We start from the raw sequence: 27,759 nt of genomic DNA on the forward strand, positions 1-27,759 counted from the left end.
AGGGGGGAAGGGGGGAAGAGGAAGGGAGGAAGGGAGCAAGGGAGGAAGAGAGATCCAGCCCTGGGGAGGAAGCATAAGGTGACAAGGAAATGCAACAAGGACAGAGCAACAAGTGAAATAGTGTTTCGTACCAATTCTAAAGAATTTGAGAGGCACTAACCTACAGACATGGGTGTCAGAGATGAGGGACCAAATTAAACCAGGGGAGAGGGCACCAGGTTTTGCTCACAGCAGAATACACTGGGTGGAATGTGTGACTTTGAAAATATACACAGTAAAAATAAGCTTTCTCAGCCAAGATGGTAGCCAGTGAATTTCCCTTTGTCTGCTAAGGAGAAGATGAATTTACATGCAGAAAGAGGATATAGAGACAACAAGTAAGAACAACTGTAACCTGGCAAGTCAGAGAATAGGTGGTGTCAGATTCTCAAATTGCGATTTTTAGGAAAGGTGTGGTTCTCCTGTGATTGAGTTAGGGGCATCTTGTGTAAATTAGAGAATGACCTGTGAGTAAGGATGAGGACTGTTAGAAGTGATGGCTTGTGACTGCATTACAAATACCCTGAAGGATGGGGTAGGAAGGGTATGGTCATGCTTACTCAAAGATTTGGCACCAAAGGTGGGGCCTGATCCCTTGCTTGAGCTGGGACCTCATGTTTGGACATAAGCATGGGTACTTCATGTGTGCCCAGGAAAGAAAGTCCCATGATTGGCCTCATCCTTTGGGCACTCTCTGTGCCTTGGCCAAGTTCTGGCATGATACCACTCACATCCCTTTAACCAGTTCTTCACTGCTTGTCATTTCCTATCTGGAACCACGAACCCTGGTTCCACCCGAGTTTTCTAATGCTAGACATAAGCCTCTGAAGCCAGTCTGCATTGTGCATTGCAGATGGTACAGAATCCTCTTGTAAACCTTTGTACCAACTCCTGTCCTCTACTTCTCGTTATTCTTGTAATTGGAATATATACATCTATGTCTGTCTACCTGAGATGAATGTGTTGATGTGTGTGGCATTGCTTTTTTCACAGGGACAGGATTATTATTTTCCCAAGTCTTGTATTGTCTACCTTGTGTTCCCTGCCAGACAGGAAATACAAGAGTCCAGAGTTCCTCGAGGACAGAATTGCCATCTTTTTTTCTGTGTCTCCAAGACAGCCAAGAGTCCATGCTTCTTACCAAACACTTCTCTGCTTGAGAACTCTATATTCTCAGTGCCACTTATCCTTTCTGCTATGATCTCTGTCATGGCAGATTTTATGGCATCTCAATCTGGTATTCCTGGGATACCACCAGAACCCTACAGTGCTCAGGCCTCCAAATCCATTTAACCAACAGAGTTGCAACACCTGCTCCATGCAAGGTGCTGAGTGACACAGTTCTATACCCGGAGAGATCCTGCGCTGGTGGGGGAGACAGACAGAGACACAAATACATTTCACACCAGGCAGGAGGTGATGATTAGTGTTAGGAGAGTGCGTAAACCATGAGACTCACACACAGAGTTCTTCAGATTCTAGGAGAAAGGGAGGAAAGGAGCCAGAGAGATGGAGGTTGGGTTTGGGGTGGGGAGATAATCTGATGGTTACCACATTTTGGCAAAAAGTTCTTAGGGCTTTATAATCCCTAGAGTTTGGCTCCATCTGGGGCCTACCCCTCCTGGAGCAAGCTTTGCTTTCAGAGAATTCCCCTCCACTTTCTCCTATCCTTCACCTCTCCTGAGAGCCTTTTGCTCAGGCAACCTGGCGGTGACTTGGGAGGCCATTGGAGGATGGGCAGTGTCCCCTCTACTGAGGTACAGTCCTAGGCAAACTGCAGACTACTCCATCTGGCTCTTGTTCCCCCTCCACCCCATCCCTGTCCCCTGGGTCCAGTTAGGAGGAAAGGAAGAAGGACTTGGGAAACATCTTTTAAAGGCACTCCGCTGCTCTGCTCAACTCTGGCAGGCAAGGGACCCAGTGCAAAGCCTCCTCCTGATTCCCTAGGTTTGACACAGGCCTTTACAGTTCCAAAGCCCTTCTACCTGTGAAGCTGGTATTATAACCACTGTAAAAGAAAACAGAACCAGAGGGGTTCAATGACTTTGACAAGGTCATGTGGTTAATTGGAACAGAAACCCAGTCTCCTGATCTCAAGAATTACTCCTCCCCCTGCAAAGCCCTCAGCCCCCTCCTCAGTCAACCCTAGGCCCCTTCTCTCCAAGCCACCCGTGTCCTACCCCCATCCCCTACCTCCTGGGCTCAGGAGGGCAACCTTGAGCCTCAGAGACTGAAGTAGGGCGGGACTGGGAGTTTCCTGGGGGGAAACCAAAGACGGCTTGGGGTTGGGGTAGGGGAACGAGCACTCTGGATATCATTCCTCCATCCCTCTCCCGATATCTCTCCCAGGCCCACAGGCCCACTCTCCCTCCCGCATTCTGAGCCGCCCTCTCTCTGTCTCTTTCACCGGCACCTCCACACCTCCTCAACAGACCTTTATCCTGGACACGGCAGGGGGTCACCCGTGCCCTCCGAGAATCCAAGAACCCGCCCCGCCTCTAGGCGGAAAGCTGGGAGAAAAACTGGCCCGATCCTTTATCTCCCCCCTACCCCCCACTCATCCGCCCCTGGAGCTCCGCTCGCAGATACCTCCCCCTCCCGAGCCAGAAATAGACACACTCTCTCTCCCCCACCTCCCTCCCCTTGCGCACACTCGCTCCCCTCCTCCTGTTTGCTCCCCGCCTTCCCCTTCCCTCCTTCCTCTGCTAGGAGCTGCAGCCTGCAGCCTCGACTCTGGCTGGCTGGCTGAGTGCGGCCGGGGCGCTGCCGGGCAGTGCGGTGTCCACGGGACTGACAGGAAGGCAGGCCGCGGGCTGGGATCCGGACACCAAAGCACCGCAGGGCGCCGCAGGAGCCGCGGGGCTTCCATCCTTCCTTTGACTGATTTTTAAATTTTAATTTGTATTTTCCCCGCCGCCCCGCCCCTTTTCCTCCGACCTCGCCCTATCGCTCCCCGGCTTCCCTGCTCTTTCCTTTTTCCTGGCTTCCTTCCTCTCGTTTCTTTCCCCTGCGCCCTCGGCTTGCCTCCCTCCCTCCTCCCTCGCTCCCTCCCCCTTCCTCTACCCTTCTTCCTCGGTTTCTTCCGTCCTCTTTCTCCCCTCCTCCTCCCCGCCTCCTCCTCCTGGGCTCCCGCCCCTGCCCCTCCCCCCGTGCCTGCAGACGCGCGGATCGTCCATGCGCTCCTCGCGGGCAGAATGCTGGGCAGCAGCGTCAAGAGCGTGCAGCCCGAGGTGGAGCTGAGCAGCGGCGGCGGTGACGAGGGCGCGGACGAGCCGCGGGGCGCCGGCAAGAAGGCGGCGGCGGCGGACGGCAGAGGCATGCTGCCCAAGCGCGCCAAGGCGCCCGGCGGCGGCAGCGGCATGGCCAAGGCCAGCGCGGCTGAGCTGAAGGTCTTCAAGTCCGGCAGTGTGGACAGCCGTGTCCCCGGTGGGCCGCCAGCCTCCAACCTGCGCAAGCAGAAGTCGCTCACCAACCTCTCTTTTCTCACGGACTCCGAGAAAAAGCTGCAGCTTTATGAGCCCGAGTGGAGCGACGATATGGCCAAGGCGCCCAAAGGCTTAGGCAAGGTGGGGTCCAAGGGCCGTGAAGCTCCGCTGATGTCCAAGACGCTGTCCAAGTCGGAGCACTCGCTCTTCCAGGCCAAGGGCAGCCCGGCGGGCGGCGCCAAGACCCCCCTGGCTCCACTTGCGCCCAGCCTGGGAAAGCCGAGCCGGATCCCTCGAGGACCCTATGCGGAGGTCAAGCCGCTCAGCAAGGCGCCTGAGGCTGCCGTGAGCGAAGATGGCAAATCCGACGACGAGCTGCTCTCCAGCAAGGCCAAGGCGCAAAAGAGCTCTGGGCCCGTCCCCTCCGCCAAGGGCCAGGAGGAGCGCGCCTTCCTCAAGGTGGACCCCGAGCTGGTGGTGACAGTGCTGGGAGACCTGGAGCAGCTGCTCTTCAGCCAGATGCTGGGTAAGTCCTGCCGCCCCGCCCCGCCCCGCCCCTGGCTTTCTCCTAACCAGCTGCTGGGGAAGGTGTGGGGAAAGAGAAGCCCCCTCCCCATGTGCCTTCCCGGAGGGCCCTCCTGTTCACGATCAGGCTGTGATGGGCATTGCGCCCAGATGTGCTGAGCTGGCCCACCTCCAGATGCGCATGGCTCAAGTGTACCTTCTTAAAGACATTACAGGCTGGAACCCCGGCTTGACTCTGGCCTGCCCTAGGTGAGCTGGACAATGGGTGGGGGTTGGGGGGGGGTCACCGGCTCTCAGAAATAGAGCCAGAATCCCAATATGGCAAAACCTGGGACTGGTGGAAACCTCCGTTGTGGTGTGGCCTGCGCTTGACGGGAGCATCCTGCATTGCAAGGGGAGCGTCCAGCGAGAGCCCGGATCTAGAGGACAGCTGTGGGAGAGCAGATGTGAGGGCTGGTTGGCCCCGGAACACAGCTGAGGCTCCACTTCCTCTGTGGATCCCGAGTGGGAACGCGAGTCGGATTTCCCCGCGGTGTGAGGATTCTGGCCAAGAGAAGCGTCTAGGGCCGGGGGTGGGCGGGCTGCCAGCTGCGCGCATCTGGGCGCACGTCCTATACCTCAGCCCCAGCTCTGGCCCCAACCCCTACACCCGCCGGTCTTTTAGGGCGTGTGGAAAGCTCGGGGCTTTAGCGCCGAGACTCCTGTTTGACCGGGAAGCCTTTGCCCTGTGGCTAATGGAAGCCGAGCAGGCGGGAAGGGAGGAACAAAGCTTGCTCGAGTGGAGGAAGCACGCAGAGCTGCTCCATTGTTCTCGGTGCCTGAAGAGTCTATGCAAAAAAACCCGAAGCGGGCCCCAGAACTGCTCTTTCTCTCCCCGGAGAGTCCCTGCCCTCAGAGAAGGATAGATCTGGGATATGCCGGACGCCAGGCGGCCATGCCTCGGGAACTGGCACGGGCCCAGTTGGGGCCACGGAACAAGGACGGCAAGGCCTGGAGCCCAGGCGAGCTGCTTTGGCTGCGCGGACTTGTTGCGGTGGCTGGGATGTGGGTCCTCTGGCGCCGAGGGACCCGAGCTTCCTGGGTACCCGGCAGGCTGCCCGCCCGCTGGGGGCTGGGAAGGGGCGTGCCCATGCGCGTGTGAAGGGGCGGGGCCGAGTGACGGGCTGGGCGGGTGGGAAAGATGCAAGAGCTCGCCCGGCGACCCTGGAGAATGCGAAGCTGGAGGAGACCGATTTGGCCTGCTGCAGTCTTCCTAGGGACCCTCGACTCCTGTGTGGGCTAGGATGAGAGTCTAACAGCGGCAAGGATTTGGACCTTTGGAGAACCGATCCTCACGCAGAAGGCCGCAAATGGGCTTTGCAGGGACAATCAGGAGACTGGACAAGGGCAAAAGAAGAACAGCCTTTTCCCCTGGGAGCCCCTCCTGAAGGTGGGGATGGCTGGGTGGGTGCAGAAGCTGACCAGGCAGCCTCACTCTGCAAAGGGAGTGTGCCACCCGGTCCTCAGTGTGGGGCTAAGGCTGTCAAAGGCCCTACCCCAGGGAATGGGGCAAGAGAGACAATAAGGGAAAAATTTAGTACATTTTTGGCAGGCACCATGGCAGGCACCAAGGAGGGGTATGGGCAAAATGCAACTGGCCCATGTGGTAGAGAGCCCTGCTGAGGGACTGAAAGCAGGGTGAGAGAGGAAGGGACTGTGTGTGTGTGTGTGTGTGTGTGTGTGTGTGTGTGTGTGTGTGTCAGACTGAGAGAGGGACTTGGCCAGGGAGGGCAAGGGAGTGTCAGGGCACAGAATAGCAGAAGGCACAGAACCCTTTTCAAGGTCAAGGCTTTACTTGTCAGGCCTGACTTAGCTGGTCTGTGTCCTCCCCAGACCTGGAAGCCATCACACTGTCCCAGAAGCTGACTGCCCACTGAAGCCCTCTTAGTTGCTCCTCAAGAGGAGCCAAACAGCCCTGAGCTGGCTAGGGAGGTGGGAGGAGGGGCAAGAGTGGGGAGGACAGCAGGCGGGGGAGGGTAGGAGAGGAGGAGAAGCTGAGCTTTGGTCCCTTATTTCTGCTCAGCAGTTGCCACTTCTCAAAGCACACTGACACAGGAGCCTTTCAGCAACCTTGGAAGTCAGGAGAGAACACCTCCACTTCCCAGTTAGGGAAATGCAGGGTCAAAAGCATTGAGGGCCTTAAAGTCATCTATGAGTTCATGGTGGAAGGGAGATTCTGCATTGATCTCCTGAGTCCTAAGTCACAGCTCCTGGGAGACCTGATTGAGAGAGGAAGAGTCAGCAGGCAGAGGGACCCGCCCAAGGCTGTGTCTACTGGGTGTGGGCCACCAGAGCTGCCTGGTTGACCCCACAGAGGGCTGAGGGGCTTAGCTCTCTGGGATGGGGAGAGAAGGGTGGAAACTTCCAAACCTGCCAGTCTCCAGCTGAGAGGACCCAAAGTTTGGGGTTGGGGAATTGGTTCAGACTGTAGCAAGGCAGAGCCTGGTGTCAAACGGTGGTGGGGAGGAAAGGAGGGGAGCTGGTGACCTCCAAACTAAGCTTTTCCCTGTGTGAAGGGTGGAGGGCAGACTGCCTGGGGGAGGGGTAGAGGGAGAGGAACTACAGAGGGAATCCGTCTTCCAGAGCCCATGAAGGTGGTGTTCGGGTATCAGGCAGGCCCTCAGTGTAGAGTAGGGTGGCCTCTGGGGGGAAGAATGGTGCCTTGATGTTTCAGGATTGTGATTGAAGACACTGGGCATTTGTCCCCACCTCAGTGGAGCTCAGTGTCCAGTTATGTTCACTCCCTAGTACCATCCTAGATCCAAGAGGCTGCCAAGAATCAATTTCTGAGGCGGAGAGAGGGGGTAGGAGTGAGGCAGCTTCAAGCCAGAGCCTTTCTGTAATAAAAGGGAAGGACTGAAACCTGATCATCCCGTTCCCAGAAATCAGCCGGGGTCCCAGCTGGTCTAGGCAGGCTCCCTGTCCCTTCTCTAACCTTGGAAGCTGCCAAATAACTAGGGCCCCACTGGGGAACCCTAGAAACTTGGAAGACTGAGGGGTGAGTACCAAGGGCACATGGGCTAATTCCAGGAATCAGATGCCTCTGGACCCTGGCCTGATACTCACATCAGGCAATTTGGCTCCAGAAGAACGACCACCAGGCCCTTGGCCTGGGTCTGGGGGCTAAGCTGGAGGCTGCATTCCTGAGTTCTCTGTGTAGAAGTCCTAAGCTCTGTGACCCCCTCTGGGACTCAGTTTCCTCATTTGTGAGTGGAAGAGACCCTCCCATGGCTCATCCTTACCCCATAGGGATGGGAAGGGGGTGTAGATTAAGGTGATGAGACCTGGAAAATGTCCCAAGTGGCTTGAAGAGAGCCTGTATTAATACAAAGCAATAAAATACAGATGCACCTCAATTTATCATGGGGTTATGTCCCATTAAGCCCGTTGTAAGTTGAAACTATTGTAAGTCAAAAATGCATTGAATACACCTCATGTACCGAACGTCATAGCTCAGCCTAGCCTACCTTAAATGTGCTCAGAACACTTATATCAGCCTACAGTTAAGCAAAATCATCTAATGTAAAGCCTATTTCATAATAAAGCTGCATATTTCATGGAATTTATTGAATACTATACTAAAAATGAAAAATAGAATGGTTGTATGGGTACTAGAAGTATAGTTTCTACCAAATGTATTACCTTCATGTGATCATAATGCCAAAAAATCAGAAGCCAAACAATCACAAGTCGGGGACTGTCTGTACTATAGTGACACCCCAAATCTTCCTAGCTCATCATCCCTGGGCCTGAGGATCTCAAAGTAAAACCAGTCTTTTGACACCCCAGGTGTTCATGTTCCCTCCTTCTGTCCTCCAGGAAAAGGGGGCAAAGTGAGACAGCTAAGACTGCCCAAGGTCAGGACGTAAAAGAACCCAGGAACCTGGACTTCCTAGTCCCTCTTCCTCTTGAAGGGGTCTGGACCCACACAAGGGGTTGTCATGACAACAGTTAGGCCCTCAGAAGTGCAGGCCAAGTAGAAATGAGGAAGAAAGGCAGGAAGCTATTAATTTCTAAGCCAGTTGATGTGAATTTTTTGCAGGGAGGGGTGGTGCAAGGGGGTCACTCCAGAGAATGTGCTCTGGGATACTTTGAGTAGCAGGGGAAAGAAATGTGTTCACAAATACTTCATTTTCCTTTTTATTCAGTGCATTGTGAGGCTGGGGTGGGTAAAGAATTCTCCAAAGAACTGCCGCCCAGAACAGATAGGTGATATGTGGAAATTTAGCCAGCACCCTCAGATTCCCTGAGGCCTAGCAGGAGAGTGAGGACAAAGCTCACTTCTGCCCTTACCCTGGGCAGCACCAATAGTGATGGAGGATGCTTGTGGAATCACAGGCAGGAGGAAGGGCTGTGGCAAGGTGCAGCAACCTGCAGGTGTGTGTGTATGTGTGTGGAGAAGGCACTGGCACAGAACCTTGGAGCTGTGAGACCTCCTGCCTTCCTCCAGGTTAGCACTGAGAATATTTATTTTCTTACCGTATCCAGAAAGTTTTCTTCCAAGACTAGGCTTGGGCCCCCACCTAGGTCATGTTCCTCTCCTTTGGGCATTGCCTTGTTCTGACTGCTGCAGTCAAAGCTGTTGGCTTTGACTCACAGCCCATGGCTCTGCCTCTGAGAGTAATGCATGGATGAATAAGTAGGTCCTCGAGGCAGTTCCTCTACTCTGGGGAGAAGGTACAGATGGAGGAGAAGTGCCCAGAGCTACTCTGGCTCTCTGAAACTTAAACCAGCCGAAGGAGATACCCTTTACCATCCATCACTGATGGCTGTAACCCCAAGCCACAGGCCCCTTCTAGACCTGGATTGAATTGGTAGCAGGACCAAGTCACCTGGAGTCTTGGGATGTTTCCTGACGCTTTCCTCTTGTTTTACCCCTTCCCACTCTCTCTGCCCAATTTGATACTGTGGCTACAACTGCCCACCCCCACCACCCGCCCCCATCACAAGCTGATGATCATTCCTCTTCTGCTGACCTCCAATCTTGCCTTTCTCTGCAGCTATCCTTCCACATACATATACCACACCTCACAGCCTCTGACCCTGAGGCTGAAGGTGCAGACTGCTCCATGTGGTACAAGGGAGAGCCAGTGTTGTGTTGAGCAGGCTGAGCAGAGCCCTCAGGGTCCATAACTGCAGCTCAGCCACCTCTGCAGCATACTGCAAAGTCTTCCTGGATAGCCAAGTCACTTTCTCTCTGCAGAGCGCTCCACCTCCCTCACCCTTCCCTGAGATTTCATAGAACCCTAGAATGGAAATTGTCTAGTTGAGCCACCTACCTCAAGCCAAAATTAATCCCACTATAGCATCATAGGCAGGTGGGTGTTCTGTTTACACTCTCCTAGTGACAGAGGGCGCATTACCTTATTTTCCAGGAAAGCACTCATTATTAGAAAGATATTTCTTCTGTTGAGCTTTGATTCTGTCTTCTGAGAATTTCTACCCATGGGTCTGAATTTGCTCTCTGGATGCTTACGGATGAAACTAGCCTGCCTTTCCCAGGATCCCTTTATTTTATTTGGGGTCAGACGCCTATCTATGCTCTATTCGTCTTTTCTCCTTTTGCCTCCTCCTTCCATTTTTCTTCTGTTTGTCTTCTTTTGGAACAAGACCTGAGAGGAGATGCCTGACCTGTTCACCCTGACTCATGGGCCCAGTGGAGTCCAGCTCTCCACCTGGACCCCACTGTCTGCATCTCAGAGCGGCTCCCTGCCAGGGACCCACAGCACCTGGCTGGTCTTTCTCCTGGCCCAACCAGGAAGCTCTCCTCCCTAATGCCCAAAGCCTTCTCCCTCTGCCTGGAGAGCCTGAGGCAGTCAACGAGGGGAAATGGATGCCACATGTTTCTCATTTGCACTGGCTGACCTCCCCCCACACCCTGTTTGGATTACCCAGATGCGTTTGATGTCCCGGAGCCTGCGGCCTTTTCTCTCATGCACAGGAAGGGCCAGGTGGGGAGGCAGCGGTGGCCAGGCCCAGCTCACTGGCCCTGCGTAGGCAGGTTCCCTCCTATAGGAGGCAGACATCACCTCCCACACCTTCCCCTACACTGCTGCTTCTGGAGATTAGGCCTCCTGAAGGAAGCAGGACACCAGTGCCTTCAGGGTTCAGCTCCACCTCGTTCAGTGAACACAGGTCTTTGCTTCCTTCTGACCCCCAGAGATAAGGGGGCAGACTGGGAAGATGCCCCGGAACTGTTTTTATCTCCCATATGGAGGCTGAGGGAGGAGCAGAATTGCACTAAAGGTGTGTCTGGCATGGCTGTCCAGTGTGGGTGCAGCAGTGTGTGCCTGGGATAAGCAGGGCGACCCGCTTTTCACCATGGTGCTTTTCACCTTGTTATAAGCACCTTTTTTTTCCCTAGACTTGATGCCTCTGGAATGTGGAGGGGTGTATTGCATGGGTGGGAAGCTCCCACTGGGGAGAATGAGGACCCACTGGGAGTTTCCAGACTGCTCAAGCCCATTCTGGTGCTGAGGTAGGGATGGGAGGGCATGGAGAGCAGCCCATGTCCAGGTTCACCCCCTAAGAGCTTTGGCTCCAGCAGGCCCCAAGCTCTCCCTGCCAGCACTGTTGTATGTTGCGTGTTTGACACACACTTCTCCAGCTCCAGCCAAACCTCAGCAAGGCAACCAGGACTCAGCAGGGTCTGGGCCTTGGCCTGAGCCATCCTGGAATCTATTTTAGACATCTCAATGATACATTTCACGGCCACTGGAGTGGGTGGTTTCTCTGCAGCGTCCTCTAATTTCTGGGCGGCAGCTCTCACTATGGGGTTCTCAGGGTGCTTTCTCCTGCCAGTTAGAGGCGTGGAAAGCAGGGACAAGGGCAGCCCCAAGCCCCAGTATGCTGTGTGTGCTCCCAGTGTTGGTCCTCGTGGAATCCCAGAGTTGTCATCAAGGTTATCCAGTTGGGGTGTTGCTGTTGGATGTGGTCTGGTCTGGAAGGTTGAATGTTGTAAGCTCTAGGTGTTTCCATGGAGAGCTGGGCTTGTAAACTACGACCTTGGGCTGAGCAGGAAGATAGCGAATGTTGAGAAAGCAAGACTTAGGCAAGTGTGACGAGAGGTATTGGGTTAATAGGTTGTGTGGCACATGGCACAAACCCCTAGAACTCGGGTGAGGTTGGGTGTCAGGGTGTGAAGACTAAGTGTGCAGTGAATGGTATGTGTTCACATGGATCAGCGCATATAAACACAAACTCACCGGCTTGCAGCACATATGCACATACTAAAGGGACATTTGTGTGCATGTATATGTAACAGCTGGGCAGGTTTAAAAGAGTCTGAAATATGACCCTGGTGGAACAGCTTCCCCCAAACAGACCCCTAGGCAGAGCCCACTGGGGTTCGGACTCCTTGGCTTCTTTCCCAGAAAAGCACTGTAAGTGCTGGTTACTCCTCAGACTCTGAGGACACAGGCTCCCTTTGCCCTTGGTGACCCACTAACCAGGCCCTTCCCTTTTGAGGAAGCTGGCAGCCACCCAGCAGGCCCTGCTTTCTCTCTGCGGGGTCCCTAAACTGTCATGGGGTGTAGGATTCCAACATCCCCAGACTGAGGCTGCTTCCTAGGAGCTCCTGGGACCTGACTATCCCGGGGGGAAAAGAAAAGCTCAAGAATCAAAAGAATCAATAATCTAATAGTTACCAATAACATGTATCAGTCACTTGGTAAGTGAAAGGCATTGTTCTTGTTCCTAAATCCAAAATCCCTCTATAGCATCGTAGGCAGGTGGGTGTTCTGTTTACACTCTCCTAGTGACAGAGGGCTCACTACCTTATTTTCCAGGAAAGCACTCATTATTAGAAAGATATTTCTTCTGTTGAGCTTTGATTCTGTCTTCTGAGAATTTCTACCCATGGGTCTGAATTTGCTCTCTGGATGCTCACAGATGAAACTAGCCTGCCTTTCCCAGGATCCCTTTATTTTATTTGGGGTCAGACGCCTATCGATGCTCTATTCGTCTTTTCTCCTTTTGCTTCTTCCTTCCATTTTTCTTCCATTTGTCTTCTTTTGGAACAAGACCTGATAGGAGATGCCTGACCTGTTTACCCTGATTTACGGACCCAGTGGAGTCCAGGTCTCCACCTGAACCCCACTGTCTGCATCTCAGAGCAGCTCCTTGCCGGGGACCCACAGCACCTGGTTGGGCTTTCTCCTGGCCCATCACTTAATACTCACAATAATTCTATGATCCTGGCACTTACAAGTGAGGAAACTGAGGCACTGAAATACAGGTAATCTGGCCAGGCACAGTGGTTCACACCTGTAATCCCAGCACTTTGGGAGGCCGAGGAAGGTCGATCACTTGAGCTCAGGAGTTTGAGACCAGCCTGGGCAACATTGCAAAAAGACACCAGCCTGTCTCTACTAAAAGGACAAAAAATTAGCCAGGATTGGTGGCTCACACCTGTAGTCCCAGCTACTTGGGAGACTGAGGTGGAAGGATCACTTGACCCCGGGAAGTGGAGGGTGCAGTGACCTGAGATCATGCCACTGCACTCCAGCCTGGGTGATAGATCAAGACGGTGTGTGAATACAGGTAATTTGCCCAAAGCCAGTAAAGCAAGAGCAACAGAGTTAGGATTTAAACTTAACCCCGATGATAACCTGCCTCCAGGAGCCTCAAGACTCCCTCAGACATTGAGTTTGATTCCATTTAATTCAGGAGCAACTTGTCAAGCAGTTAGTGTCGGCAGAGCACTGTGCTTCCTGAGACTGAAGTTCTGGGCCCTGCTTGCTGGGTTCTGAAAGGCTGGATGAGGAGATAGAAGTGTCCAGGCTCATTCCAGTACAAGGCAGAGTGCAGCATGCTGTGAAGAAGCCAGAAAGGGTGACTGAGGACTCGGCCACCTGGAAGTGGCATCGGTGCATAGGGTGTGTGGGGGCATATGTGAGATGGGTGGGGAGGGGGACATGCTACAGAAGTGATGTGAATTTTGATAGAAGGGTGAGATTCTGGCAGTAGAGGCAAGAAAAGCTGGAAAAGGAAGGGAGGAGGAAATGTGGGCTTGATGGCAGGTAGTGAAGAGTCCTGTCTAGCTTAGAGAGGTGGAAAAGGTGGTGAAAGCAGAGATGAGATCAGAAAAACAGGTTGGAGTGGGATCATGGCTGATCCGACGTGGAGTGCACTGGGACTCAACTGTAGCCTCTGAGCAGACATTTGAGTGGAAGAGACCAATAAAAATTCATCCCCAAAGAATCCCCAAAAGAGTCCTGTGCCCACTGGTCCTTAGAGATGTTGCTGATTGATGAGATCAGCCAGCCAGAGCCTCTGTGCTCCAGGAAGGATTACTCTTGCAGCCTATGCAGTGCCCACATGGGATGGATGGAGGGAGAGGACTCCTCCAGCCTCCTTACCAGAGGTTGGCCCTCTGAGAGGGTAGGGGCACCCCTTATCCTAACTCTTAGCCTAAACTCAAGTCTTCATCTTCTTCTGTTCCTTTGGTATGCCACCAGGCTGTTACAGTTGTCATGCCCTGGGAATTGATTAGTCCCTGCTGAGTGAGGTGCAGTGCTCTGCCCTGACCAGGAATTGTTCCTCCACTGCCCCAGCCCTGGGAAGTGGCCTGCTGAAAACAGTCCCACAACCCACAGCAAAGCTTGAACCAGACTACATATAGCAGAACCAAGACATTAAACCAGTTTGGGACTAGACGGGAGCTTTTCAATTGCACACTATTCAGCGGCAGGCATAAGTGGTGTGGTGCCACGTACTAACTCTAGCTTTCTTGTTCGATCCAAGAAATCTTCCTGAAGGAGCTGGAAGTTGGGGAGGAATTTAAAGGAGTTTTAAAGGAATATTTATAGGAATCAGAGGCTGAGCGCAGTGGCTAACACCTGTAATCCCAGCACTTTGGGAGGCCAAGGTCGTAGAATTGCTTGAGCCCGGGAATTCAAGACCAGCTTGGGCAACAAAGCGAGACTACATCCTTACCAAAAGGGTTTTTAAAAATTATCTGGGCATGGTGGCATGTGCCTGTAGCGCTAGCTACTTGGGAGGCTGAGGTAGGAGGATCACTTGAGCCTAGGAATTTGAAACTGCAGTGGGCTATGATTGGGCCACTGCACTCCAGCCTGGGTGACAGAGCAAGACTCTGTCTCTAAAAACAAATGAATAATAAATAAAATAAATAAAGGAATCCAAGACATTTGGCACAATGGGAGAAGACATTCCAGTTATCCAGCTTTGTTTGTTTGAAGGTAGGAGAACTAGATGGGAACTAGCTGGCTTGGAGCCCTCCGAGCAGATGGTCCTTCAGAGAGTGAAGACAGCCGGCTGCGCTGAGGTAGGAGAGCCTGTGGGGAGCGAGGGTTTCCCTTCTCCTAAACTCAAGCCTTCATCTTTCTCTGTTCCTTTAAGATGCCACCGGCTGTTCCAGTTGCCCTGTCCTGGGCATTGTTGCCATGGGATTCCATTGCTGTAGGAGTGAGAATGTTTTGCCATAGAGGATCTGGTTTTGCCGTGGAGTCCCGGTGTCCCTAGGAGCTATTGTCCTAGAGTTCACGGGTTGCCATTGGTGTAGGTACTGCCCTACTGTCTTCATGCTTCCACAGGGCCTTGATGGTGATGTGATGTCCAGGGGTGGAGCATTTACAGCATGGCCTCCCTGTCATCCTGCCCATGACTGCAGCACCTGGGAAAGAGAGTCCCAACATCAGGGAAGGCAGCAGAGCCTGTCTAGGGCAGGGGGCAGGCAGGCCAGTGCTGCTGCTGCTCCCACTGCCACAGCAGACATGCGAGTGGCCTTCCTCAGCTGCAATGGCGGGGCTGAGACTCTGCGCTGCCTGACCCTCTGCCTGCCCAGTGGGGTTTGCTTGCTGCTCGGCAGGCAGCATGGAGAGGCTGTTGCTGCTCCTGCTGCCACCATCAAGGGACCCACTGGGCTCCTAGGAGCACCAGCATCAGGCCTCCCTACTTGGCACTCCAGGACTTTCCCAGCCCAGCCTGTAGCTCTGGGACCACTGAGGGCCTGCTGCAGGTCTGGGCTCCTTGGAAGGGAACACTTAGCCCCTGAGACTCTAATCGAAGCCATGCACTCTGCAGATAGGTCAGGCATCCTCATCCTGAGGACCCGTGCGGGACCATTTAATACTCACAGACATGTCTGAGTCACTGGAAATCAGCAACAATAAGGACAAACATTTATTGAGCACTCACTGTTTGCCAGCTGTGCTAGCAGTTTGTGTAAACCCATTTTATCCTCACACTGAGATATTAATCAAGGATCATATGCAAAATATTTGACAACCCTCACAGGCTTCAGAGCTGGAGGAGTCCTGGGACGCCCCTGTTAACTGTGGTTCCTGGATTGTGGAGGTCCCAGAGGAAGGGCTCAGGTGGCCAGGGTGGTAGGGGGAGCACATGAGGGCTCAAAAAAGCACTTATTTGACTACTGTAAGGAAGTGTTTCATATTTTTTTAGCAAAAAATATGGCCTTATTGATGCATGCTTATTGACTTGTAACCCCACTGTTATATAAGATTTAGGTACAAGGAAACTTAGGGGAGTCTAAAGGAGGCTAAGCAACTTACTCCAAAGGAATGTGGCAAGTTCATGGTCAAGCTAAGCTTCAAACAAGGCTTGATTCAGGCTCGTCATTCAACCACTATGCTCTACTGCCTCTTGCACAAGTAGCAACTCACTGCTCCCCATGCCCTCTCGATGTTCTAGAACCTTTGCACTACATCAGTCTAGCAATGGTCCCGAGAGCCCAGGCCCATAGGAATCGGTTCTCTCCTGCCCTCTTTAGCATTCCTCGAGAGTCAGCTATCTGCCAAGTACCCTTCCTCCCAAGCCTCTGACTGTCTAGTGAAGGAAGCAGACCCACAGAGGGGCAGTTAGGATGCAGTATGACGGCTAGCGCTGGACAGAGCAAAGCCCTGGAACTTGAAGAAGAGCCTCCTCAGATGTACAGGAAGGAATAGGGCCAAAGTGGCTGGGATGAGGATAACTAGAATAGTCTGGAAGAGTGGGGGCCTGAAATAAGCTGTTCATCTGCCTCTTTGTGACTGGGAATGCTGGCTCTGTCACTCCCTAACTGTTGATCTTGAATAAGCCACTTAACTGCCTGGTAAAATAGGGATTAGACTCCCCAGCTCCCAGATCTGGGAGGCTGGATGAGATGCTGCATGGGAAAGTGCTAGTGCAGAGGCTGGCACGTGGCTGGTTCTGCAGATGTCAGCCCCATCAGCATTTCAGGGAATGGCTTTCCTTTTACTCTCCCCTCCGTTTACCCTCAGCCTGTAGCCCCTGATTTCTAGACCAGATTTCCCAGAGTGCTGCATCTAGCGGAGAAGTTAGCTTCTTCATGGAAGATTTAAGGACTCATCATAATATCTATCATTTATTACATGTTATGCACCAGACACTGTTCTAAGCACTTTACATGTATTCATTCATTTAATCGTCACAACAACCTAGTGGAGTAGGTACTACGCTTCTCCCCTTTTTAGCAATGAAGAAACTGAGAGGTTAAGTAATTTCCCCAAGGTCACACAGCCAGGAAGTGGAGTCTGGGTATGACCCCCAGGCAGTCTGGCTCCAGTGACCTGCCTCTTTAGCCACTATGCCATAAGGCTCACCAGTGGAGAACATTGGCATTCTTGCGTCCCACAGGCATAGTAAGCCCTGTTGGGCAGCAGCCCAGATCTTTTATTCTAAACAGGGTGGCCCCACTCTGAGGTTTCCTATAAGAGTTTAGTGGCCCAGGGAACTGAGCCTAGAACATCCTTGGACCCGCTTGGGTACCTGCCACAGGCTGAGGACAGCTTGTAGGATCTATGGCTGATGCACTTTTACCACCCTCTGTGTTTAATTCTGCACTCTGCACACCCATCCTTTAGGTCCCAAAGGACCAGTATGTCTGCTACAGGGGACAGGTATGCACCAAGACTCTGGTGTCTGGCCTTGGCCTGGAGCCCTATGTGTCTCTGAGTTCCTGACTGCCTGGGGCGATAGAAGGAGCACCAGCTTTGGAGTCATGAGTTTGAGGGTGCAGCTCAATTCCATTGCTTACTGGCTGGCTGTCCATAGCCCTCTTTGCACTTATTCCTCATCTGTAGAATGGGGCTTGTACCCACAGCAGGGGGGTAATTATGTGGATTATCTAGAAGAGTGAGCATAGAGCACCTGGCACACCATAGATGATCAGTAAAGCTAGTTCCATTTCCACTTCTCCTGCAGGCCTGCGGACACCCTGTCCTTCCTCATCCTAACCGCCATGGCTCTGCAGACCCTAGGGGGGACTAGTGGTCACAATAGGCTTCATTCACAGAATGGCTCCAGTCACTGACTTTGTTTCAATTCAGCCCTGATACTTTAGCTTAAACTCTTGGTTGTGCATTTACAAGCCCCATGGAGCCAGCTTAAACAAAAGGGGGAGTTTATTAAAGGACAGACAGCTGTCTCATAGGGCTGGAGCTCATGAACCAGCCATGCTTCCAGGGGAAAGGAACAAAGTTTTCTGTGCCTCTTCACGTGCTCTGCATTCTTGCTCCCTCTGTTTTTCTACACATCTGATTCTTCTCCTCTTGTACCACAGACAAGAGGTCTTCTGCCCCCAGTCCATGTGGCGGAACAGGGATGCCCATGGTTTCATGCCTTCTCTGTCCAAGACATCAGCCAATTCCCCCCCGCGGGGGAGGGGAATGGGAACTGTCTCTGATTGACCCACCCATAACAAAGAGAGAAGAAAACGTTCTCCAGAAGTTGCCTTTGGCAAAGGTTTTAAGGTTATATGTCAGCCCAGTGATTGTTTAGACTGTGACAAAAAGAAAACAGAAGAAACAATATGGAAAAAGTCAACAGACCATGAGATGTGGAGATTATCAAAGGGTAGCACCTTATGTTCGAGCCCGTGACCCCTTTCCAGTACTTAGCCTGGGCCTGGCTCCTGTCGAGATGAAGGTGAAAACTGGCTGTGTCCTCATTTCTGGGCAGGGATGAAGATTCAGGCCTGATCTATAGCTTTACCCTGGATTTGTCATTTCCCTCTCTACCCCGGGTTCAGTGAAACCACCTATCCTGTTCACGATCTCTCCATTGACCAACAAGCCCTCTGGTAGTCCTCCATGCTTCCTCCCAGGGCTGAGGCATAAAATCTGCCTCAGTGGCTTGTTTTCACACAGCTGGGAGGACATCTGGAGAGGAACGAGGCCAAGACATCCTGGTTCCTTCTCTTCTTTCATGGGGGAACAGGTGGATGGACTTGGTGCTGATCCATTATTTCCCACAAGCATGGGGTTGGAGCTAGGACATTGGGTTGTGGGGAGGGTCCCCTGGTTTTGCCTTACAGGATAGGGTGTTCCATGCGGGAGATGGGAAAACATTTGCCAAAGAGGATCTAGCCCTGCTTCTGAGCCAGAGGAGTCCAGTCTGGACCTGGGCCTGGGGCAAGGAGTGGATTCCTGCCATTTTCCCACACTCTGCATAGAGATTGGGTTTCCTGTTGAAATTGTATCTTTGGATTACAATCGTAAAGTTCCCAGCTTCTCAACTCAAGCTGTTTGCAGCAGTCATCATCATTACTCTATTGGGTTCTAGGAGGGAAGACGTGGAGTATAGTGGCCAAATGCACAAGCTATGGGGTCAGAGAGACCTGAATTCAAATCCTGATTCTGTTTGAGACCAGCCTGGCCAACATGGTGAAACCTCGTCTCTACTAAAAATACAAAAATTAGCTGGGCATGGTGGCACGCGTCTTATAATCCCAGCTACTTGGGAAACTGAGGCAGGAGAATCGCTTGAGCCCAAAAGGTGGAGGTTGCAGTGAGCTGAGATCGCGTCACTGCACTCCAGCCTGGGGACAGAGCAAGACCATGTCTCAAAACAAATAAACAAACAAACAAATCAAATCCTGGCTCTGTATTAACTAGCTGTGAGATCCCGAGTCAATTAACCTCCCTGAGCTTCAGGTTCCTCATCTGTTAAATGGGTCAAATAATATCTGTCTCGTAGGATTGCTATGAAGATTAAGTGAGATAATGTGTGTAATACACTGAGCACAGTGTCTAGCAAATGAAAAGCACCCCAAAATTGATCATTTTATATTACTATTTCATTGTTATCTACTCACTCCACTCCGTGGGTTTGTAGAGGAAGGAGTTATGGCCTCTGCCCTTGGGAGCTCCCTGTCTTGATGGAGGAGACACAGCACTGCACAAAACAACCCACTGGTTGGTTGGAGGAAACATGGGTCTTGCATCAGGGAGCTCCCATTTTGGTGGAGGAGACGAGCCCCAGCCTGTTCTTCCTGAGTCCTTTATTTTCTTGGACCCTTCCTCGTGAGCCGTGGTATGCCCTCAGCCTGTCCCTCTGCCACCAGTCCACCCTTCTCCCCTGCAGCCAGGCCTGCCATCTCTAGAAAGCCCCCGTCTCTCCTTTCTGTGTCCTTGGGCCTGGGTGTCCTTGGGTCACTGGGTGACTTGGTTATCAGGTCCTGCCTGTGTGTGCCAAGCTTGTTCTCAAGAAACATCTCCCCAGGATGCTGGTTCCTCTCTAAACACCGCCCAAATTGCAGACACAAAAATTAGACCTGTCAGTTTGCACGCTGTCTGCCTTAAATTTGCATTTGATTAAGAAGCACCAGCATCCTCCCACCCACGCTTCTTCCTTCCCAACCTTCTTCTCTTTGAAGTGCCCCCCCACAACCCGCCCCACCATTCTCCCAGCTCTCTCCCTTTGCTGTGCTCAGGAAATCCTCCAGTTGGGCTCCTCTCTGTTGCCTCGGCCACTCCCGCAGATATGCTTGGCATTCTCTGCTTCTGGCCTCTTTTCTGAGGCCAGCTCTGCAGAGTTTGCCTGGGTACAGTGTGTTCTCATTGTGCCTCCAACAGTGTCAGTTCCTGGAGCTTACTGTCAGGAGTCCAGCAGCTTTCTTAGAAATCAGCTGCCTTTGCTGAGGGCTCATGGAGGTGGAGTGAGGCCTGGCCTCCATTTCTGTCCCCACTGGCCACAAGCACTAGCTCATGCAGGAAACCGCTAGATGCAGAATAACCATTGCAAAGCCCTCTCCTCTACTCCTCCCATCTCAGTCTGTCTTTGGAGGGTTGAGGGCAAGAGCCACAAGTGGGCAGATAGCACTGTCCCCCATCCCAACCTCCTGAGGTCAGCTGGATCACCTTCACTCCTCCCTTGGCTGAAAGACAAAGAGAAGGTAAGACCAGGATGCTTCTTAGAACACCTGGCTCCTTTTCTGCAGACACACCTTTGGAGAATCATTATTAAGATGACTGAATTGCCTCTGCCTCCCTGCCCACTCCCAGCCCGATAGTAAACCTGCTGCGGCTTGGAGTTTTCCTACCATCTACGTTGCATCCTCCCTCATCTCTCAATTATCTGTGCTAGTGTTAAAAAAAAAACAAAAAAGCCATTCCATCTGCCTCAAACTGCTCTTCTTAAGATTTTGGGATAGCAGTTTTCCTCTTCTGGTTTCCAGTCACTTTTGACTATGACTGGTGCCCATTTTGATTCCTTGAACTCACATGTAAAGGAAGTGAAGGAGCAGGGAGGTCCGAGGGAGTGGGCAGCTGAAGGCCATTCATCCATTGGTAAGTCCCTCTGAGATCAGAGGGAGCGGGTTGCCAGAGGGAAGGAAATGAGCTCCGGAATCCCACCATTCTCATAAACGGCCCACCACTCTAATCGCTCCTTCCTCAGCCACATGGGCCTCCGACCTGCCCATGGAGAAAGCTGGGAAGCCAGCACCTCCTTCTCCATCTCTGCCTCCCTCTTCCTTCTTGGCTCCCATATGTTCAGGGAATGCAAACTGACACTAGTATCAGCCTGAGCCAGGCATAATTGGAAAGGGAATCTTTCCCCACCCCCAACCTTGTCTTGCCTCCCTCCTTACAAAAAAAAAAAAAAATCATATATTATCTCAAGCATCAAGCAGCTCTGTTATGTAGGAAACATAAGTCTGGAAGAAAAGACAGATGGGGTGGGGGATGGTTTATGAGGGCGGTCGAGCAACTGTCCTTTATATCCACTGAGGAGAGATCAGGAGAAAATGATAGTAACAAGAAGAGCAAGAAGGACTGAGGTTAGACTTTAAGAGCTTGCCTTTATGATAAATAAGAGCCAGGAGTGATGGGCGGAGGAAGCCAGGGCCATCTCCCTCTGTGCCTGTCTCCCCGGCAGCCCACATCCTTGGCTTACTGCCTGCCTGGAAGATGTTGTCCACCTGTACCCTGGGGGAGAAAGAGCAAGTGGGACAGGGCTGCTGAATATTCTGCCTTTCTCCTGGGTGGAAGCGGCCTTCCCTCACTCTCAGCTCCCTCCTGGCCTGCAATGTCGAGGGCCTGCAGATTCAAGGACTTGGGGTTTCTGGGAGGCAGGGAAGTATGGGGCTCTGTGTGGGCTCTATGGCAGAACAAGCAGGCAGCCACCCTCCACCATGTTCTGCGGTAGGGTTTCTCTCAACAGAATTCAAAAAACAAGAGCCAAGAATAGAGGCAAGGTAATCATGCTCCCTCTCCGTGAAGCCAGGCTCCCAGAGAGGTTCAACATACCTCTGGGTCAGAATTCACCTGAGAGTGTGGGTGCAGCTGAGGCTGAGGATATCCCCTCACCTCCAATTTTATGGCAAGCCACAGCATCACAGCGTCAAAGCTAGAGGAGTTCTGCGAGATTAAGTACAAACTCTTTCATTTTGCAGATGAGGAAACTGAGGCCCAGAGAAGAACAGGAACTTGCTCAGGATCACCTGGGGCTCCCCTGACTCCTGATGCAGTGATTTCCCCGCTAAAGTTTAATTAAGCCATCCCCTTCCTTAGGCTGTAAAGTTAGGATGCCCTGACTGAGCACATACAGCTGGTTCTTGAAACAAAGGAGTGGGCTAAGTGGTGTTCCCACTCTGGCAGGTGTGTTCTCTGGAGCTGATGGTCTCCTACAGAGAGGGAAGGAGCGGGTGGAACCACGTCAAAGCTGGGTGGGATCATCATCCCACCCCATCTGACAGATGAGGAAACCGACATGCCCAAAAGCAAAATTTGCCCAAGTCCACCCAGCTGGTGAGTGGCAGATCAGAGACCCCAATCCAGGCCTCCTGCCATCTATTCCTGTCCTATGATTCTTGGTTCTTCTTATTTTAGGCACTGGACCTGGGGAGGAGGAGGATGTGCTGCCTGTCACAGCAGCACCTCAGCAAACAGCTGCTGCCGGCCTGACTCGTGACTTTTTAAAACTGTCTGAGGTTTTAGGGTCAAGTAACAAACTCACCTCTCCGTTCCTGTGGCTTTTAAGCCTCATAAATATGCTTTTAAAAGTCACTCCGCAGTTCCTTCCATGTGTGGAGACTCATATTGCTCAGTGAAACCTGAGGGGCAGCCAGAGCCGCTTTCTATGGCTGAGGGTGGTGGCTGAGGGTGTTGGCTGAGGGATCCTCTTCTGGAAGATGCCCCAAGTGTAGGGACATGCCCAGCCCTTGAGGGTGCAGGGTGGAGGCCCCCACCACTCATCTGATGGGCCAGTCTCACTGGCCAGAGTCCCATTACAGGCCATGGCCGTAGGCCCCAGGAAATTCTGGGCCATTGGTGTCAGCTTGAGGCACTTGAGACCATAGCGCCCATGTCTTCCTCCTGCTGATGGCTCCTGGGGCCCGGAGACTGCCTCAGGTTTCCCCTTGAGAAAAGTTAAGGTGGTGACAGCAGTGGGCAGAGTGTGAAGTCATATCTGCCAAAGTCCAAGCCCCTCTCTCAAAGAGCAGTCCAGCAAGGAGGATTTGGGATTTCAGCCCCAGATCCAGGAGGCTCCCATCCCCCTGCCTCCTGCCACCCCCCACCAGCTTCCCAGCACCCCTACTCTGATGGCTTTAGCAGGCTTTGTACTCAAATGGGAGTGAGCTGTGCTTCCACACCTCTTAAAAGGTGATTTTTAAAGGATGAAATGTGATGTTCACTAATGGGCACTTTAAAAGCCTTGTCACAGAGAACCATGTGCCATGGACTGGGATGATGCCAGCTCCGTCCACCCGCTCATCACTCCTGTCCACTGCCACCCGTGGCTTTCCTCCTGGGGTCTCTCTGCCTGTGTCCCAGCCCCTCCCCATGGCCTCAGCACTGCTCACTTCTGTGGGGGTGCCACTGTGGAAGGCACCTTCTGGGGACTGAGACTCCAAGGGTAGAGAGGTGGTGCTGGACATGGGTCGATGCAGCCCCCCGCCCCACTGCTTGGACGGTTGGAGCATGGAAGGGTGAAGGCTGCCAAGAGCCACCTCTGTGGTGTATAAAATTGACACTGGTTCCTAGTCTTCTGAGCTTTCAACAGTCCTGCCTGCTGCTTCCAGGCCCCATTGTGTGGACAGAAGGGGGCCTTTGGGATCCTTCCCTCCACCTTGTTACCTCACCTCACTCCTCTCAGCATCTTCATTAGCTGCACTGAGGTCACTCCTGCACCTTGCTTCCTTTTCCTAACTCCTCTGTTGAGCAGAGCCACGGGCGGTGTGCTGAAAAACAGAATCAGGTCCTTGAATGGGTTTTCTAGGGAAAATGCATGACCATGGCCTAAGTGTGACTGGACCTAGGGTAGGAAAAGAATGGAAGGTAGCTGAGGATGGAGCTTTGGGACCCTGTGTAGCATTGTGGTTAAGATCCCAGGCATGGGTAGCAACAAATGGCATGGGGATCCTCAACACCTGTTGGGTATCTACTATATGCCAGTCTAGGAATTTCAACAATGAACAAAATAAACCTATTCCTTCTCTTCATGGACTTACAATTTTGTGGGACAAATGGCGTGGAGCAAATGATCACAGAATCCTCAACTCATATTGGGTACATGTTATGTAGGGAAGTAAAGGGTGCAAAGATTTGGATTAGAGAGGCTGGGCCAAGGAGGGCTTCTCTGAGGAGGTGAGCCTTCAGCCAGGGCTCTGAGGCTAAGCAGGAGTCAGCCAGGCAGAGGGACATTATGTGTCAGTTCAGAGGTCCGAGAAGGCTCAAGTATTTGGGGAAAGTGGAAGGAGGCCACCCAGGTGGCAGTGGTGCAACATGAGGCTGGGAAGATGGGAGGGTGAGAGGGTGGGCTGGGCCAAACAGGGACTTGTAGATGAGGGTCAGGATTGTGAATTTTATCCCTACATCCAGTGGAAAAACAGGAAAGCTTTTAAGTGGGGAAATGACATCAGGTTTGTGTTTTTCCAAAGTCACTTAGGCTGCTGTGGGGAGAGTAAGTGAGAGAGGAAAGAGTGGTGGGTTCCTGGAAGACACTAGAAGCTGTTAGAGCCATCCAGGTGACACCACAGTGGCCTGGGTAGGGAAATGTCAGTGCAGATGTGAGGGTTGGAGGACAGTAAACAGATTACTGCAGGCTCCAGGGAGGGAGCTGAAGTGGAGAGGTTGAAGAACTGCCCAGCAGTTCCCTGGGAAAAGAGATAGGGACTTGTGGGCCTGCTGCACTGTGTTCCCTGAGACCACAGTGAGGTTTCTGGTGACACCAGGATAAGACTTCTGAACCCCAGGAGCATCTCTGATCCTCTGCATTGATTTTTTTTTTTTTATGTTTACTTTTTAAAAAATTAAAGTACTTCACTTTGCCTAAATACAAAAGTTCCTTATGCATAAAGGAAATAAATTTGATAACAAAACCCTTTAGTTTTCTAATGAGGATACCTTTTTAAAAAGGTAAGCTCATCTCAGCTGTACTTAGGGCACATGAAATTCATATAAATTTTGAGCTCAGGAAAGATGGAGGAGCAACTAGAGTGTCCTGAGCAGGCAGATGTGGTGGTAACCATGACAGCAGCAGCGATGGTGGTGGTGGTAGAGATGATGATGATAGTTTGATGATAGAGATAACAGTGATTTTTTGTTGATGATGGCAGTGATGATGGTGATGTTTTGGTTATGATGATAGAGATGATGTGGTGATGCTTTCTTTGATGATGGTGGTAGAGATGATGGTGATGTTTTGGTGATGGTGATAGAGATGCTGGTGGTGTCTCGGTGATGCTGGTAGAGATGATGGTAATGTTTTGGTGATGGTGGTGGAGATGCTGGTGGTGTTTTGGTGTTGGTTGTAGAGATTATGGTGATGTTTTGGTGATGGTGATGGAGATGCTGGTGATGTTTTGGTGATAGTGGTAGAGATGCTGGTGGTGTCTTGGTGATGCTGGTAGAGATGCTGGTGATGTTTTGTTGATGGTGGTGGAGATGCTGGTGATGTTTTGGTAATGGTGGTAGAGATGCTGGTGGCATGTTGGTGATGGTGGTAGAGATGATGGTGATGTTTTGGTGATGATGGCAGCAATGATGGTGGTAGAGATAAGCAATGGTTTTGGTGCTGGTAGAACCAACGGTGATGACTAGAGCAGTCATCCTATCTGCAAATTCAGAGGCAAGGTTAGTAAAGGACACTCACTGTTATGGCAGTTGTGATGCTGGTCATTTCTGCACCAAGTGTGCGCAGTTATGAGAGCTGAAGGTGATGTCTAAAGGACCTACTTACTTCACTTCTTGAGGCAAACAGTATTACTGAGCCCAGGACCATGCTGGATACTGTGGAGTTCTAGCAGAAGGGTAGAAGTGATCCCTGCCTTCAGGGAGGGTATTATCTTCCCCAGGATATAATACCAAGTGCTAAATCTCAGTGTCCCATCTCCCTGTATGATATTGATCCCTTTTCATATGTCCTTTTCATGGGCTGAACTGAGGAGCTCTAGATATGTTAAGGTGCTCCCTCTTCAAAGCCGATACCTCCCCTCCATATCTGCCTCCTGCCCCACCCCACCCACACATACCTCTGTGCAGGGATGATACAGGTTAGAGTAGGCAAATGGAACTTTGTTGGACCAACAGGGAAGATTGTGCACCCTGAGGCTAACAGTGCTACAGCATGACCTTGAGCAAGTCATTCTACCTCCTGGGGCCTCAATTTGTTCATCTCTTCTAAATAGAGAATAATATTTGCTCTACCCTTTCTATCTCAAAAAGCTGTGGGGAGGACCAAATGAGATCATGGATGTGAAAACTCCTGCACTCCTAAGCGTTGGGTGGACGTCACTGGGAGATGCAGACCGTGGGCATGCTGGGTCTCTAGGCAGTGCGCATTTCTCACGGAATCTCCCAGCTGTCTGGTCAGTAGCCCTGGCCATAAGGGACTCTGGTCTGGGGAACCATGCCACTGGTCACAATACCGATGCTGACTTCTATCTCTGGTGAGTAATGTCAGGCTGTCTCGAGGTTAAACTCTTAAAAGAGAGGCTCCATTTCTCCACAAGGAGCACGCCCAGCTTAGCTAAATGTCAGAGATACAAGACTCTCTCTGCCATCCTGATCCTCTGCATCCCGGCGTCTCTCCCACTCCCACTCTATCAGCAGTGTCCTGTCTCTCCTCTTCAGCCTGCCAAAGCTTTCCTCTCTCTTCTTCCTTCTCTACTTTCTCTCCGGACTGAATCAAGAACTCACTCACACTAAGGCCGCTACTAACTGACAACAGCCTAAAGCACTGTGTTGAAAACGTTTTATACTTGACCCTCCAAGTCAGAAATACATTTTTCAGCAAACTCAGTACACACATACTGAGTCAAAAGTTTTATGAAAAAATACTATGCATGATATATTTAATTTTTCTGTATATGTGATTTCTTGATTGTATTGTATGTGGTCTAATTTTTTTTCAGTTGCTGGTTGCAATCCACTACATTGATTTCACGATCCACAAATGAGTTACAACCTGCAATTTGAAAAGTCCCTGGCCTAAAAGGACCTTCTTTCTAAGCACAGAAAGTCCCTGGGAACTGGTTGTCAAGACAGTTTACCCAGATTTTGGATAATAGAACATTTTCTTTGTGCCAGGCCCTGTTCTGGGTTCTTTATGTGTAATAGTTCAGTGAACCCAACAACCCCTCTATGAGGTAGATGTTATTGTGATCATCATTCACATTTTATGGGCCAGGAACCTGAGGCAAAGAAAGGTTAAGTTCTTTATCTAAGCTCTTACTGCTAGTAAGTGGCAGAACTCAAGATGCCATGTGTTTAACAGTTGGGCTCTGCTGCCTTTCACAGTGTCATAGAAACAAGGTGGCTTTGCAGAGGGACACACGTGAGGCTCTAAGAAAGCCTATAAGAAGTCCCTGTGGTCAGAGCAGGACTTAGATGCTTCTGGAAGGCAAGCTTGGTTTCCATGTTGTAAAAAACCTGCCAAACTGACTGGGCTCTGAGAACTTACCGCCTAACAGACGCTCAAGCTCGACTGCCCCGTGGACGCACATAGACTGATGGCGATGCCCGTGGGGACGACTGAAGCCCTTGGGGTGCATGGTAGGCCCACATGTAGAACTCTGCCCACTGGCCAATCATCAGGCAGTACCGAAGAAAAGCCTGACTCTGGTCTTTACAAAAAAATACTGCCGTTAATTTTGAACACACCTCTTTTTGCAGGCTACAAAGAAAAGTGAGCTTAATCATACACTCTTGCTGTTTTTTAATGAATTTATTGTTTTAGGCTCTGTGAGAATGCAATAAAAGTTAAAAGTGTATTTCAGAACACAGTGCAAATGTGTCTCCACCACATTTGATGGATTGCTTTTGAGTCCAACACTTCCGGCCCGTGGGTAGGCAGGCCCCACAGATGGGCTGCGGCATCTACGAGCAGAGCGAGAATGCGTCTATAAGGAATGGTCGTGGGAGGCACACACTTATCAGATTTCATTTCTGTTCTCTTCTCTTGGCATAGTAGCTGGAGAGTGGTAAAATGGGAGATAGAGAGACAGTGAAACAGCTGAAGTAGCAGC

The 27,759-nt window shown here is 51.6% G+C and overlaps 1 protein-coding gene across 12 annotated transcripts in view; it reads left to right on the top strand.

The window, feature by feature from the left end:
- NAV1 (neuron navigator 1) overlaps nt 1–27,759 on the top strand; it is a 288,276-nt gene that overhangs the window by 111,943 nt on the left and 148,574 nt on the right. For 11 of the 12 annotated variants that reach the window (XM_017896463.1, XM_017896464.1, XM_017896466.1 and 8 more), the window contains one exon: nt 3,199–3,990. The exons of the other annotated variant lie outside the window; for it this stretch is intronic. In XM_017896463.1, the coding sequence (XP_017751952.1) occupies nt 3,199–3,990 (792 nt within the window). The remainder of the gene's footprint in view (nt 1–3,198; nt 3,991–27,759) is intronic. 12 annotated transcript variants of the gene reach the window in all.

The sequence above is a fragment of the Rhinopithecus bieti genome, unplaced genomic scaffold, assembly GCF_001698545.2.
Source record: "Rhinopithecus bieti isolate Rb0 unplaced genomic scaffold, ASM169854v2 scaffold_24392, whole genome shotgun sequence".
Taxonomy (NCBI): Eukaryota; Metazoa; Chordata; class Mammalia; order Primates; family Cercopithecidae; genus Rhinopithecus; species Rhinopithecus bieti.